Source organism: Papio anubis, chromosome 3, assembly GCF_008728515.1.
Source record: "Papio anubis isolate 15944 chromosome 3, Panubis1.0, whole genome shotgun sequence".
Classification (NCBI taxonomy): Eukaryota; Metazoa; Chordata; class Mammalia; order Primates; family Cercopithecidae; genus Papio; species Papio anubis.
In genome coordinates this window covers 124,874,373-124,891,148 of record NC_044978.1, presented here as the reverse complement: position 1 = coordinate 124,891,148, position 16,776 = coordinate 124,874,373, and the positions used below count along the sequence as shown (strand labels likewise).

At 34.3% G+C, this 16,776-nt stretch overlaps 1 protein-coding gene across 1 annotated transcript in view; it reads right to left on the bottom strand.

Moving 5' to 3' along the window:
- Window positions 1-608: 608 nt before the first annotated feature.
- CFAP299 (cilia and flagella associated protein 299) overlaps window positions 609-16,776 on the bottom strand; it is a 470,370-nt gene continuing 454,202 nt past the window's right edge. Inside the window, exon 5 of the mRNA XM_031664547.1 lies at window positions 609-848. Within this exon, the coding sequence (XP_031520407.1) occupies window positions 753-848 (96 nt within the window). The 3' untranslated portion in view covers window positions 609-752. The remainder of the gene's footprint in view (window positions 849-16,776) is intronic.

Below are 16,776 nucleotides of genomic sequence, written 5' to 3'. Positions count from 1 at the left end.
AATATAAAATAAAAAATAAAAAGGTATTTTGAAACACTAAAAAAGGGAATTAAATTGAATGGGAAATAAAGAAGAGGAACCAAATATTAATTTTTAATAGAAAGTGGCCTTCAAATATTAATATCTTTTCTACACAAAAGCCACTTGCAGGGCACATTAGGAAAAAGTGTTTTTTTCTATCATCGAGTCTTGAGTTTTCTAAAATCTTCTAGTTTCCTTTAGATTTCATTTCCTCAGCTTCGTTGTTTTAGGATTCATGTTATCCAAGCATATATGCATATTAAACACTTTCATTCATTTTATACATCATTTCATGGGATATCACAGATTTTACTTACTTGTTTAGTACCGTTTAAAACCTTGTATGCCAATTTGAGATCCCTTAATGGTCAATATTCAATGATTTTAGCAGCTAGCACTGCCATATGGCAAAAGCTTGGTCCATTCGATTTAGCAACAGGGGCATTTTTTTTTTTTTTTTTTTTTTAAATTCTGAGCTACATAATATGTCACCAATTTCCGTATCTTTGAAGTAGCACCAAAATTCTCTTCCATGAAATGTTGCAATCAGCTTAGAGCCTATCAGTATAATAAAAAGACAGTCAACATTACAGTTTTCTTTCTAATTTCTTTATTAACTTTATTGTTCTAATTTGCCTTCCAGCTACAGGGCTCATTTATTATTCTAATTTGCTCTGTCTATGGAATTTATTTAAATTTAGCAAATTATTAGGAAATTAACATGTTGGTACTTAAGTCTTCCTTCTGGAAATGTGGTCAAAAATGACAGCTTGTATGTAGAGTTCTGTCGGGATTGGGATTCTAGTAGAGTTGTCACCTGGCTGTGCCTAAAATACATAAATTACATTGTTAGTCAAGTCTATGGAAATACTTGGCCTTATTTTTATTATTTTTATTTTTTTGCTTTATATTGTAGAAAACAAAACTAACAAGTTTGTTTCCATGGAGATATATACATGTTTCCCCCCTAGTGTTTTTCTCAGGAGTGATGATAATTCCAATTAGGAGCTTTGAGGCCTTGGGTTGTGATATTGAAAATGCCCAGGATCAAAGCAGTGTCACAGGCTCATGCTTGTCTAGACTCTACTGAGCCGCATGAGTCACTAACTTCAGAATTCCTAGCGAAGGCCTTTACAAACATGTGTGACTTCAGGGTAATAATTCAAAAAGAATCCTATCTTGATTTCAAGTTTGTCAAATAAAATGTCTCAAGTTTGGGATTGGTTTAGACCAGTGGAAGTGCCTGTCCGTGGTGGGTTTTACATAAAGCATCTTTCTTATCACTTTAAAAACTATTTGATCTGCTTTTTTTTCTTCCTTCAAATTACAACCTTTTAAAAGGATTTCATCCTTTTAAAAAAAAATATTGGATAGCTTATACTGATAGGCTTCTAGAAAGCCTCTATGGAAATAAGTATTTGCTAATGTGGTATTGATAAGGGAGAAGAAAGAAGTTTGGGTAAAGCTGATGCTCAGAGGAGAAAAAATGATTCTAAAAGAGTTGCACAATATGTACAATTAGAAAATTTTAGTTACTAGACCTTTTGCATATTTGATGTAGGAAAGAATAATATTATTTGCTCTTTCTTCTATGAATAAATAATTAGAAATTTAGAATTGAAGATAAAGAGAAGCTTTGGTATTGCCTTTTCCATATGGTACTTAATTTCTTGTGTTCAACAAAAAAGTGGGTGTCCTGACTGTGCCCCCATCTACGTTAGTTTTGCTTTTTATTGTTTTTGTGCTATTTTATAACTCTTTAAGTTGTATAAAACTGATAATAATAGAAAATATCTTGCCCACAAAGATGCAAAATAATTCTGCCCAGTGGAATTCAATTAACCATTGCCCTGTATAGAGACCTATTTTGCAGCTATTTTATTTCAATTTTCCTTATTCCCTATACAGATATGTTCTACTTTGAATTGGTTATAATATCTTACTGGTTCCTTCTATAATTAATGAATTAAATGAAATCTTTTGAACATTTATGCTATAGCTGCATGATAGTTATTTATACCCCTTTAAAAATTGTCTTGTAAATATTTTGGAGGTTCTTCTGCCAATAGTCAGTGGATTCCTCTGATACATGAATAACCTATATGCTGGAGGAGGTTGTACCCCTGGGGGCTTAAAGCCAGACTCCCAAAGGCAAATCCCCAGTGAGAACTTTAACTTTGTGGATCTTCTGTTTCTTTCTATATTTTCCTTTTTGGCTATTTTTGTGTTTTGTTTTTGTCTTTGCAGCTTTTACAATTGATATATTATTTCCTGCTGGTGACAGCAGTGATTCAGAACATTGTGGGCTAGCCGTTGTGATTTCTGTAAATGGATTAATGGATTAGAGAGATTTATTCTCCTTGTGTGACAGACAATAAACTTTTTTAAAGTATTTTATTTTTATTGGTTGTTATTTGTCTATTTTGAACTCAAATTAAGACTCTTGCACCCATCACGAAAGACTACAATGCTTTGATATATGAACTGGTGATTTTTCTGTGTTTACTTTTGATATGTGGCTAATACTTAGATCTGAAGTTATAAGCAGTCTTGTGTCTGTGTGTCTAGATGCTTATAATTTAGAAAGACCTTTATCTCTTTTTGGATGAGTGCATAATACTTTCCTGTCTCTGGAGGGTAATGAATTAGGTTAAAATGTCTTCTAAATTAAAGAATCTCTGTTCTGATTGGCCTATAGAGTTCTTATATAAATACATTCTTATATAAATCAAATATTCATAAAATTCCAAAAATTAGGAAATTAAAAGTTATAGTATTTTAAATTGCACTATACTTAATAACTTATTTTTACAGAAACTCAGAAATGTTTTTAAAATTTAAGTTCACATAATCACAGTAAATCTTTGGAAAACAAGACTAGTGTAATAATTTTGGTTCAAAATAAGCAGCTATGTTCTCTGATTTATCAGTGTTGGGTTTAATATAAACAACATTTTGTTCTACTTGCGTTTGTTTGTCTTAAACTTACTTAGGTCTACTAACTAACAATATGCCTACACAATATTTTAGAAAATGAAAAGTATAAATTTATATTCAACTACATTGAATCATTATTCAGACAACTTTATTTCAACAGTAATTATTATTATTTTTTTTGTAGTTGTTGTTGTTCTTTTAACAAATCAGCTTAAATATAGGTCCCAAGACCCTCAGACGTAGATATCGGTCTAAGACACATAACCTTAGACTGATATTAAGTTGAATTATACAATGAATACTCACTTGATATGTAGTTGACTTCTAACTAAGATAGGAAACCGCAAATTTGATGCCTAATTATTAAGCATAATTTTAAGTTTATGTACTTTTGCTTATATCCTATAGAATGTGTTTGCCTTTGGGTCCTGTTAATGAACGATTCATGTTGTCTCTGTAAAAAGGTATGTGTGTGGCTATTGAAAGTTGCCATATAAATTTTGCTCATCTTTTAAAATGCTTGTGGAAGACAGACAATTCTTAATTATCAGCCTCTAGTTTTCTTCTTGAAATAGAAGTTACTTTGGTAAAAGTCCTTTTAATATGAATAGTTAAGACTACACTGTGAAAATAGGGACAGACTGACACCACTGTCTATGTCCTTTTGTGTTTCAAAGAGAAAATAGTTTTGTCCTATTGTAGTTGTTTTGTAGTAGTATATAATAGTGGGGATATATAGAGTAGTGGTTTTCAGGCTTCCCTCCCATGATTTTCCCCATCTCAGAACCTCTGTACAATCTTGGGACTTACTAAGGACCCTAAAATCTTTCATTTATGTAGTTGATAACTGTTAATATTTTCCTTATTAAAAGTTGAAATTGAGAACTTTAAAAATAGTTACTGGTTCATTTGATCATAGTAATGACAAACATATTGAAGTTTTAACAGAAATAACATTTGAGGATTAATATAAAAATGGATCCCCTGAAAACTGCAGTTATATGAAAAAGCAAAATGAAGAGCAAATTTTGGAAATATATTTTACTTGCCTTAATTCATAATACCTGAGTGTGAAAAGAAGCTTTGAGATGTGCTACAATTTTCGTAAAATTTGCCCAATCTTGATGGGCTTGCTTTCTTAGCTTACTATTTGCCTACTACGTGAAAGATTTTTTTTTTTTTTTTAGCTTCCTATGTAATCTGCCTAGATAGATAGCAAAAATTATGTCTAATAAAAATAATTTTCTGTGCTTTATTTTGAATTTGTTACATACCTGATTATTTAAGGAAAAGAATGCAAAGAACAGTTTCCTCACATATAAAGAGCTAAGGTTCTTTACAACCATGTTAATGTATATGTTTATTTTTAAATATTTTATTGTTTTAAGTATGTACTTAAACTGTTAACTCATTGTTACTTCTCTGGTACCCTGATCTTATTTTAATCAAATGTCCAAATGTCCTCTATCATTTTTTCTGATTTTTGCCATTCATAATCGGATCTTAAGTATAGAAAAAATTAATAAAACAGTCAGGATATCTTTTGCACTTAAAACTATCTCTGAGATTTCCCAGATGGCCCTTCAAAAATATCACAAAGAGTTATTTCTTCACCTTTGCAAAGAGGTGCTAAAAATAATTAGTTTTGTTTGTGGAATTCCTTGGGAAGAATTTTCAAATCAGAAGACTGCTCAGCCTTACTTATGTAAGTTGAATAGGCATAATGTTATTAACAATATTTCAGAAATTTTATATGCTTTATGCGAAGTTCCTGAATTTTTTTTCATTGCCCTTTCCACTTTACTTGTTTTTAACCTAAGGGAAAATAATGATGATAACTGTTGGAAATATTTCCATCAGGTTTTTCTATATTTATCAGAGTTATAGCAGTGTTTTGCCTAATGACATTAGACAACACTAGTATAATGTTATCAGTCATAATTTCAGTTACTGTTTAAAAAATACAAATGTTTAGGCGTTATGTACACTTACCTAAATTTCTTTACTTGGTTTCTTGTATTAACAATTATGTTTTAGTATTATCTATGTCTTATCTCTATCTCAAGACTTCTTCCTCTGTAAAATTATTTTCATTCATTTTTTGAATCTGATATATTTTTCACAGACTTCTTTGAAAATAGATTTAATCACCATCCTTTGAGATATTTGTCTAATTGTCTTTTGCAGTGGCTTTATTATCATTCTTTTGCATAGTACAAAAAGAACTAAATTTCCTTGTCTGTTGCATTATTCTTACTATAAGCTCTCATCAGACTGCTCACATTTGAAAATTATTAGTAATAAGTCCACAACAGTCATTTTAGGTCCCTACAGTTTATTGATAGTACTGTTTTACTCTGCTGCTTCCCTGAAGTTTCTCTTCCAGGTTATAGTCCAGAATTTATGTCTTTAACAAAGAACTGTCTTGGAACCTCATGGAAGATAACTACCAGGTACTTTAATTATTGACACTTCAAAGCTGAGCTGACATTGGTTAGACAGCTTTCAGATTGCACCACAAGTGGACTGAGTCAGGATTTCCAGGACCCATTTTAGGCCAAAGCAGAGGGCTGCATATGATGCACAAGATTCAGCGGACTAGGAATTAAAATTGTAATAAGACTAAATGCAGTAATGAGAGAATTTTCTTATGGTTATTCATTTGGGATATTGTTGATGTTCTCTTAATGTTTCATTTTTCAGATATATAAGAACACCCTTTCTTCTCCTTCTTAAGAAATCTGTAACCCATAGAAATTTAGTAGAATCTACTTTATAAAATGAAATGAAACATTTGAAAATGACATGTGATTTTCATTTATTCCTCTAGGACTCAGAAATTCTTATTGAGTCTTTTTACTTTCCATGGCCATTTAGTAATCCGCATCAGTTCAGTAAGAAGTTGTCTTCCTTTTTACCAGGATGTAATTGTACAAATTATAAAACCAAAGCCTTCCCTGTAATGTCATGTTTGAAAACAATGTTCATTGAATCACATAGAAACAGCTACTTTTAAGGAATTAAGCTTGACTTGACTTATGGAGGTAGTATTTACAAAGATCTTCCAGACAAACTGGTCTATTTATTGGCTTTAATGGTCAAGAATATTGTATACTATGTATAAGTTATCTTGAGATATTTTGGGACTTTTAGAAGAGAATAACTTACCCAAAGTTACAGGTTTTATAGGTGAAATACTGTGGACAGAGTTTCTTGGATTTAGTTTTCTAGCAGCAGGATGACAAATAATAGAGGGACTTAAAAGTCCAATTTGAGATTCCTTACGAATATTTCCAGACAGAATTTAATTTAGTATTTGTTCAAAATTGTATAGCCTTAGAATTTACAACACAAACTTAAGGTGATCTATATGGTAAAATAACACTTTTGCGACACCTATATAAACGGTAAGGCAAACCTAATAAGACTAGCTGCATTTTATGATCAAGAATAATCCTTCCAAAATTATTATGATAACAAGAAGGAAGGAGACAGACTGCCAGGGAAACTTGTGAGAAACTTTGAAATGGGCAAAAAGTCAAACAATGGGTATCTTGACTACTCACTCATTTAGGTTTTCTCATTTATGATCTTTATTACAATTCTGCAAATTTTAGAAATTCGATAATAATTCAAATAATTATTGTCTGTAGTAATGCAAAGTAGTTGTGCTCAGTGGAATACAATGGATTTTTGCATTGACCCTTTTTTATTTATTTGAAATTTATTTAAAAATCTGTTTATTCCCTTTTTATGTCTCTGCTCTTTGAATTCTCTGGAATCAGTTGTAATACCTTACTGGTCCCTCATTAATTAATGAGTTAAAAATATTTGCCACATGCTCACTGTATAGCTGTATGAGAATGATGATTCTATCTTCTTTTAAAAATTGTTTCTTAATAATGTATAAAAAGAGTGCTAAAAACAGTCACACATACACAACAGCAACAGCAAACGATGTAACTGGCTGAGAAAATTCAGCACTTAGAAAGCTCTTCCTTCAAATTCATGGCACTGTAAGGAGCTGTGAAAAGATTACTGTCTGAAACCATTAGTGGGTCCCAGGAGAGATGGGACTCCAAGCCAAGAATAAAATATGGGTAAAACAAGACATTGGAATTAGAGCAACAGTAAAAAGTTACTAAAAAATAATAATTGATGGAACAAAAGAAGAAGATTCTAACCTTATTCTACCCAAATCCCAGAAGAATTACAGATTTAAATGTATCAAAAGAACCATAAACAAATTTAGAAGAAAATATATGTAACTATTTTCCTGATTGTAGTATAGGAAATCTTTTTAAATATAGAAGCAATGAAAGCAATCAGAAGGAGAAATCAGTAGTTAGGACCATAGAAAAATTTAAAAATTTTGCATGCCAAAACAATTGTGAACTTTAAAAGATATATAAGCTGTGGCATGTCACTAAAAATATGAGAGCCAAAAGTTTTCTACCCTCTACGTATAGAATACTTTAAAATTTTATTTTAAAATTCCCACTAAAACCCTACAGGAAAGTAGGTAGACGGCAATAACAATTGTAGAAAAAAAGGAGACTGGGCATGGTGGCTCAAGCCCATAATCCCATTAATTTTGGTGGCCAAGGCAGGAGGATCACTTGAGGTCAGGAGTTAGAGACCAGCCCGGGCAACATACTGTCTCTACAAACAACAACAACAACAAACAACAAAAAACAACTTAGGCATGATGATTAGTGCTTGTGGTCCCAGCTATGCCAGAGGCTAGGGAGGGGGGATGTGCCTGGTGGAAGTGGGATCATTTGAGCCCAGGAGTTCTAGGCTACAGTGAGTTATGATTGTGCCACTGGACTGCAACCTGTGACAGAGCAAGATGCTGTCTCTAAAATAAATATGTAAATAAGAAATATTATATACTAGCATGCATATAAAAGAAATGTTCATTTCCAATAGTAGTAAAAATGCAAATCTAAATGACTCCAAACAAATCTGGACTGTGAAATTAACAAAGTTAAAAAAGTATGCAAAATAAATAGGGCATGGAAAATGGGACACTTAAACAGCTCAGATATAACTGTAAATTGACATGGTCTAACTGCAAAGCAATTTGACAATATGTATCTAAAGCTTTACAAAATACGTATATTTTGATTAAGCAATTTCCATTTTAGAAATCTGTCCTAAGCAGGGGTAAAATCAGAAACTTAGTTGTAGAGAGTTGTTAATTAAACTGGAGGGAAAGCAGAAACCAAACTAAATTTCCACAAGTGGGAAATTCTTATCAATTGTGAAAAATTCAAAGGATAGAATATTATCTACTTTTTTTTTTTTTTTTTTTTTTTTTTAGATAAAGTCTCATTCTTTCACCCAGGCTGGAGTGTAGTGCCATGATCTATCTCAGCTCACTGCAATCTCTGCCTCCCAGGTTCAAGTGATTCTTCTGCCTCAGCCTCCCAAGTGGCTGGGATTACAGGTGCACACCACCATACCCAGATAATTTTTGTATTTTTTTTAGTAGAGATGGGGTTTCATCATGTTGGCCAGGCTGGTCTCTAACTCTTGACATCTAACTCTGCCTCAGCCTCCCAAAGTGCTGAGATTATAAGTGTGAGCCACCGCACCTGGCCAATCTACATTATTTTCAATTTGCTTTTTTCAGTTAATAGTGTATCTTGAACATCTACACGAATCCATCAACATCACTAAAAATGGCTTTAACTTTTTAAACTGCTACATACTCTTTCTTTGTACGCATGTATCATAATTTATTTAACCATTGCCTGATCATGAACATGCAGATTATTTCCAATTTTTAACTCTTGCAAAGCAAAATGATTATTCTTTTAGAGTTTTCATGGTATCTAAGGTAATACACTACTAGGAAGCAATTTTCAGTCATTGTGCACCTACTCCTTGGCAGGCATTTTAAACACATTCTCTCATTTAATCTTCACAACTGTTTGTAAATGACTGTAAAATTTTAAATTTTTACAGATGAGAAGACAGAGGTGAAGTGCTCAAAGGGGTGAATTAATTTTCCCTAATCACAAAGCTGATAAGATCTCTGTACCTTCGACTCATTCTAAGTATTGCTCCTCTTAAGAGCTTTGCCCTGCCTGAGCCCTGATGGCCATTTATCAGTCCCTTCCAACTTGTTCTGCTTGTTTCTGCTTTCAACTGCTCCAAAGTATTTTAGAGAATCCTCAGGTCTTGAAGAATTGTCAAGTGGGATTTATTAAGGTACTCAGGCAGGTCTTTGAATAACCTAAAATACGAATACAATTATATTACTCTGTATATGGCCGTGTGTGTGTGTGTGTTTGTGTGTGTGTGTTTTGTTTTTTTGTTTTTTTTTTTTTTGAGATGGAGTCTTGCTCTGTCGCCCAGGCTGGAGTGCAGTGGCGCTATCTCGGCTCACTGCAACCTCCGCCTCCCGGGTTCACGCCATACTCCTGCCTCAGTCTCCCGACTCGCTGGGACTACAGGCGCCCGCCACCACACCTAGCTAATTTTTTGTATTTTTTAGTAGAGATGGGGTTTCACCGTGTTAGCCAGGATGGTCTCGATCTCCTGACCTCGTGATCCGCCCGCCTCTGCCTCCCGAAGTGCTGGGATTACAGATGTGAGCCACCGTGCCCGGCTGAAACTTAACAGATTTTTAAAATAAGTTGTTTTTCTCCGCAAATTAAGAACCTATTCCCCTGGAGCAACCTCATATACTTACGAGGTAGTTTTCTGACCTACCAAGTTGGGGCTGACATTTTTGTTCATTTAACTGTGTTTTTCTTTTTCACTCAGGGCCACTAATGTACATGCCAAAGATATCCCAGCCAGCAATAACCACTTAAAAGTTATCAACATGAGATTTTTCTTTCTTACTAATGGTCTTGGTCACTATTCATGCTATTGTATTCCATATTCTAATAAACTTCAACTCTCACTCTGCTTTGGGATTTCAATTTTTGAGAAATTATGAGTATTTGCTGGGAGTGGTGAATGGCTGAGAAAGAGTCATGGGAGTTAACTACTTGTTCAACTGTTGAGGCCCAAGAAAAAAAAAAAAAAAAACATGCTTTTTCTTTGAACTAGAAATAATCCCTCAACTGTGGTCTTGCACCTGCAATGACACCATGCCTGACTCATGTGTTTTCTGATGCCTGCTTCTGTGTTATTAGTTATCAGGATTTTAAGATCATAGAGGAAACAATTATTTTGTTCTTATTCAATCATTTCATCTTGCCAGGAAATTAACTTCTATTCTCTTTCGTACTTCTTGATTTGCGGTAATACATCTTGTGAGAAAGTGAGCATGAACTGTGTATAAAGATCTCTTCCTCAAATCTCTCCATCCTTGTATTCCTAGGCCATATGGGTCCCTTTTACTTTTGGCATCATGTTTGATTAGGCTGCTCTTGGAATTAAAAGTTTAAAACAATATTTTTTCTTTGTCATGTATGCTTTATTGGGATATGTACCTTTCTTTTCATTGCATATATTCAGCTCAGATGATGGAGGCTTATCATTTATACTCTCTTATTACTAAATATTGACATGTTTCTATTTATGTATATGTATAAAATTCAAAATTAAAAAAATATATATGTATTTTTTTCCTTTCGCATAGCTTATGTTTCTTGTGTTACAGTTCATATATGAGTTCATGCACTGGACACTTATGAACAATGTACTTATCTCTGGGGGTTGTTCCTTAAATACTGCATATAAAATTAAAGTCAGTTTTTCAGGTCAAGTGGAGGACATGACATTTAAGTTTTAGGAGTTTTAATTCATAAAAGCCAAGCTCTGTTATATAATTTTAATGTATTCCTCAAGGCCATTGATTTTAGCAGTAGTTAGTTGAGTAAATACTTAATTTATATGTGGTGGGCTTTCAGTTCAGATATACCAGGTGATTACCCAGAGGAGAAAATGTTTAAAAGCTACTTAGTATGTGGGTGTTTTAGGGCTATAATCAACCAAACATTCAGAAATTTGGGTAGCAAAACCAGAAAGTTGGCAAGGCCTCAGCTTTACTTAATAACTGTGACTGTGCCACAGTTAAAAAGTAGCATTTATAGGAGGCCCCCAAGGAAAATCCAGGGGCCAAAAAAGTGGTGTTGGTGATTCAGTAGATATCCCCTGCCCCACTGGCCCAATATTAATTTAGTTTTGTAGTACAGTTTGCAGAAACATTTGAGACGTTGAGGAAGCCATAACCTTTTTAAAAACTTATTCTATTCAGCTTTTTGTTTGTTTGTTTTTCAAAAGGGATTATATATAGCTCCTCCTGTTAAAAGGCAGATTTTAAAACTGAGGACCTTCACCGAAGGGCGAGGTTCCAAGAGATTAAATTGGAACCATCTGCGGATAGGATGTAGAAATGTTATGGGCCTCCATTTTGAGAAGATCAATTTCAAGGCTGTGACAGGTTAGGATTTTAGAATCTGGGAGGCAAGGGAAATGAAGAGCAGTCAACAACCTCGGAAGAAGAGGTAGCATTAAGCAGGTAATGAACACCTTTCCTACTAATAGTAGCAAGTGATTGGGTGGGGGTTGCCTGAGAGGGCAGAACAGAGGAGAGAGGAGCTCTGAGAAGCTGTTGCTAGAATCTTCCTCTAAATTTAAAAAAATGCAGAAACAAAAATGGGTGATTTTATTAGTTGAATTTATTTTTAATTTTAAACTTTATGTGTCTAGCCTTTTGCTCAGAGAAAAAGAAAGAATTTGACATATTTGTTTTTAGCATCTGCACAATAATAGATAACAGTGACTACACATTTTTTTAAAAAAAATAATAAAGTAATTGCCACTCTCATTTACCCATGCACCTAGCACATTGCCATTACCCTGTACAAATTACCATTTACCCTCAAAAGTTCCTCAAAGAACCCTGAGTGATAATTCATTTATCCACCTACCTAGGCAGAAAAGTACCAGAGTCAATTACTCTGGTAGTTTTTAGCTAAAAATAGGTTTAGCTCTACATATGTTTTCAGTGCCTAAGACCCTAAAATATTTTAAGTTAACCTCATTTTTTTTAAGAATTATTTTTGGCCCTACCATTCATTTTCTTTAGCAAATATTTAATATTTCAATTTATTCATCCCACAGATGTTTACTGAACACCTACCATGTGCGGGCATGGTGCTAGCCCTGGTGATACGATGGCAAAATGTCCAGAAAGGGTTCCTGCCCTACATTTGACAGTTTATGCTTTACAAGTTTCTGTCATGTGTATTGTTTCATTTGAGCCTCTAGGCAAACTCACTTCACAAAATGAAGTTCCATGAGGAAGTAATAGCAAGAATGCGTAAAACCCCCCAACCCCTTGGCCACTCTCTGGTCCTCATACTGATCCAAATAAGAAGCAAAAATAGCAGTGATGGTGATTTATTAGCAGAAGCATTTATTAGCAGAAGCATTGTATCTCATTACACAGCACTCTTTGGTATATGGTCTGTGCTTTCTAGTCTGTGCGCAGTCCTGGGAATGTGTAATTTCAATGACTTAAAGTTAACACTGTTGCATTACAACATATTTTAAATGAATGAAGTGATTGCTTTATGCACATACATTAAGGTGAAGCAACAGCTAAGACAATAGTACTGTGTAAAGCAGTGGATATAAAATCCAGCTAATCTTTAGGGCTACCTGAAGAGGCTTTTAAAAATAGAATTTGCTGGCCCTTACCGTAGATGGATTCAGTTTGATACCTAAGGGAAGAGCCTGGAGTTCTCTGATCAGTGAATTTAAGAAAGAGAGAGGAAGAGGAAATGCTTTTCTGAATTAATAGGAATTGCTCCTAATCAAGCCAGGGCAAGCTGGGTACTGATAAAGAGTTCTTGTGATAATAGACTACATGCCAAAGTAGCTCGTTGTTACGTTTGAACAATTGTGAACAATTTTCACATAGAGGAGTCTGGGCTTAATAGTCAGGAGTATTGATACAAAAAAAAAAAAAAAAAAAAAACAAAGAAATAAATCCTACTAAGTCCATGCACAATGCACACTGCACATGCCTTCCAAACTTTGTGACACTCAGCATGGATCCAGAAAGTTTTATTCTATAACATTGTTTTTTGTTTCACTGATGTCCTACATTCAATAGAAACTATGCCTCTCTGAGATCTTTTCATATGTCTTTTAGTTTGCTAGTTTAGTTATCAGTGATTTACCAAGCAACTATATTCAAGATGTACTCTACTAGACAGTAAATAAGATAACAAAAAGAGATCTTGCCCTATAAATGTTCATATTTTTAATATAATTGATTTTCTTTTGAATTCCAAAAGCACATCGATGAAGTTTATCCAACAGAACAGTCACATCACATCCTTTCAAAATGGATTATGCATTTTCATACTTAGAAATTTTGATTCTAAGTCATTGTGACACAAATAGTACTGAATCTCCTTGAGGTCTATAGAATGGCAAAAACTAATTAGATTTTGCTTCCACTTGTGTAGTTTAGTTATTCTCTCAAGACTTTTCTGCCATGACTCTCCTTCCTACACCTTTGCCTCAACCCTTGTGAACCACTAGAATCGCCCAGGGCATTTTTGAAAAGTACCAGTGGCTAAGCCTTCCACCCAGAGCAGTTATCCAGCCTTCTTGGGATGAGGCCAGGCATCATATATTCTAAAGCTTCCTGGGTGATTCTGATATCTGATTTGTGCTGACAGCCTGTCTGTAGCCACAAGGAGGTCCTCTGCCTGCCCTCACAGGCTCATGTTTTGTGCTCCCATGCCTTTGTGCATGATTTTCCTTCCTATCAGAACACCTTTCCTCTCCAGTCCTCACGTCCTCACCATACCCACCCTTCCAGACCCAGTTCAGATGCTATCTCTTTCATTAACTTGGTTTTGAACATCCATGGTCCAAAGTACATTCTGCCTTCCCTGAATTCTTACAGAACTTTTTCTATCCTCTCAGGTTGCTTTCTAGCTTGCCATTTCTATGTGCATATTTTCCCACCCACTCAACAGTTAACCTGTAAGCTTTTTAGGAAAAGAAATCTACCTTTCAGATTCACCTTTATACTTCATAGTTCTCAACAGTTGTCAAGGAAACATCAAATGAGGAAGAGGGGGGTGAAGGGAAGAACACAGAGGTGGCAGACATCCATCCAGCTCACCTGTGTGCTCTATACCCATCCAGCAATACTTTCTCTCTCTGTCTCACACACACGTTCTCTCTCCCTCTCTTTTCTGAGTACTGGGGGAGAGTGAGGTCTCTCAAAAAGTTTTCTAGATAGATATACATAATCTAAGTTCTATCTGTACCTGAATGATCTGGTAGTTGCAATATTGAAAGCATTAACTCGAAATTTGCCAACTACAGCAGGACCTCTACTTCCAGTCCTTTTTACTTTTCACCTGGATTACTGTTACTCTGCTTGTCTTCTCCAGTTTTTCCTCCCTCATCGGTACTACTGTACACCTTCTAACATTAAAGCCTAACTTTCATCCTGTTATTTATCTGCACAAGATGTTTGGCATATTTCCCCATTTCCTATTAAGTCCAGTCCAAGATCTGCCTGAGTCCTGCAGTCAGTTTCTGATGACCTCTCCAGACTTAATTCCCACTTCACTCCTTCAAGCCAATGCAGAAGCCAGACTGAACTATTTGGGTTTTCCCTTGTCTGTTTTACACTTGTGAATCTTATCTTGGGTAATAGGTTTAATTCCTGATATTGACTGCCTTTCCCTCCTTATGTGTTCAATTCTCCCCTGTCTAGTTCAATTTCTAATCATTCTTTAAGTCCCCACTAAAAGTTTACTCCCTCTATTATCACTTAACATTATCTCCAATGCTCTCCCTTCACCATTCCTTTCCACTAGCTCCTGTCACCAGATCAAAAATCATCTCTTCTTCCACTGAATTCCAAAAATATTTCTCTCCTGTGCAATGTACCACTTTTTGCCTTATACTGCAGTGATGTTTTGACTTATTTTCCTGAAAACACTAAGAGCACTTAAAGGGCAAATACTGAAGTTTTGTTTATCTTCACCTCTCCATGTGTTTCATAATTTTAAGCTTCATTGATGGTTTCTACTAATAATTAACTGTTGACCGTGAGTGAGTCATTTAATCTGTTGAAGTCTGTTCATAAATCAAAATCATGTTCTAATTCAATAGTCTTAATTTGAGATAGTTTAAATTACATACTCCTGGGACTGCACAAGAAGGTATAAAAGCATAGACCAAAATAGATATTTCTGCGTAGTTGCTACAAAATCTGATTTCAGCAATAAATTCTTGCATTTTTGTGACTTATTTGTGTTAGTATAGAGGGAAATGACTATACCCATATCTGCTATCACTGCTGTATCAAATAACTAACATAATTTACTCATTAACTTTTAATTAGTGTAGCACTATTACTATTATTATGGTTGTTATTATTGCTTTTGGAGGGAAGGATCTATTCAATCATCAATTTAATGAACATTTATTGAATATTCATTAGCAAGGCATTTTTCCAGGTGATGGCCTCTCAGAAATGGGAAATGAGAAAAGCTGGTGTAACCAAGAAATATATATACTTTTTGTTGTAACTATTATATACAATCGCTCTCTTTCTCTTTCTTGCCTTATTAGTGGTTCATGCCAGTTTTAGACCACTTATGCTACGGTAAGAGTCAAAGCAAACTATCCCATGGTTGGTGTTTTTTAAAAGCCAAAAAAAAAAAAAAAAAAAGCCTATTTAAAAAATTTGTCCAGATAATATATTGGACAGAGTGCAAAGTGCTTCCATTTAATTCTTCTAAAGATAATACACTGGAAACATTTTGGTGGGTGTGAATCACTCAAACAAGCATTCTTCACTCAAAAATAGAAACTTGGCTTATTTGTTCCAGATGTTATACAGCTGCAGGGAAGTTAAAGCCAGTGGTCCTGTTTTCAATGCAACCAAACTCTTATTGCATTTGGAATTTCTTAACCAATGAACTCATATTACTTGTTGTAAGACCTGTACAAGTTTCTTTTTCCACTGTTACCATTCCCAAACAACCGCCTTTCGTGGGAAACATACTTCAGAATTAACGAGTCCACATCTGTGTTGGACAAAGTAAACACATCCTGTTTATCACTGTTTCCACCTTTAATTGATCTTGACCTCTTTAATTTTAAGTGTAAAGTATGTCAAAGAGGGTACATGAAGGAGAAGAAAAGGAGAGCTGAGTTGCTCTTACAGTATTTTACAGCTCTTTATTTACTGGATTTATGAGATGTTCACCTTAGGAAGGATTTCAATAAAAATTGCTAAGAAAAATATTGAGTATAAAAATGTAATTTCTATCAATATGTATTAGTAGTTATTAAAGTAACTAGAGATACTTATTTTGGTTATTTCTTGGTTCTTCCTCAGGTCTATAAGAAATTTTATGTTGGATGCATGAAACACAAAAGATCTTGGATCTTTGAAGAGAGAATAAGTTAAGAAATTTTGTAGCCATGTACAATACATCTTGTCCACAATAATTAAAATATATAAGTGTTTTTCTACTTTTTTTTGAGAATAGAATGCCAGATGTTTTTAGACTATTGACTTTTTATGGAGATTTCCCTCAAATTGCAGTTCATGAACAACCTGTAGCAGAATCACACTGGCTGCTTATTAAAATATGTACTTCTGGTCCCAGTTGAGGCCTGGTACTTTAAAGGAACTCTAGAGATCAGAAAGAAACAAAACAAACAACAGCGACTACTACAAAAACCCTCTATCTTCTAGTTGTGACCACTAAAACCCAGGGAAGTTAACTGAATTTATCAAGGTCATGCAGCCAATTAATAGTAAAGCCTAGGACTCTGTTTACTAATGCTGAGACCAACATT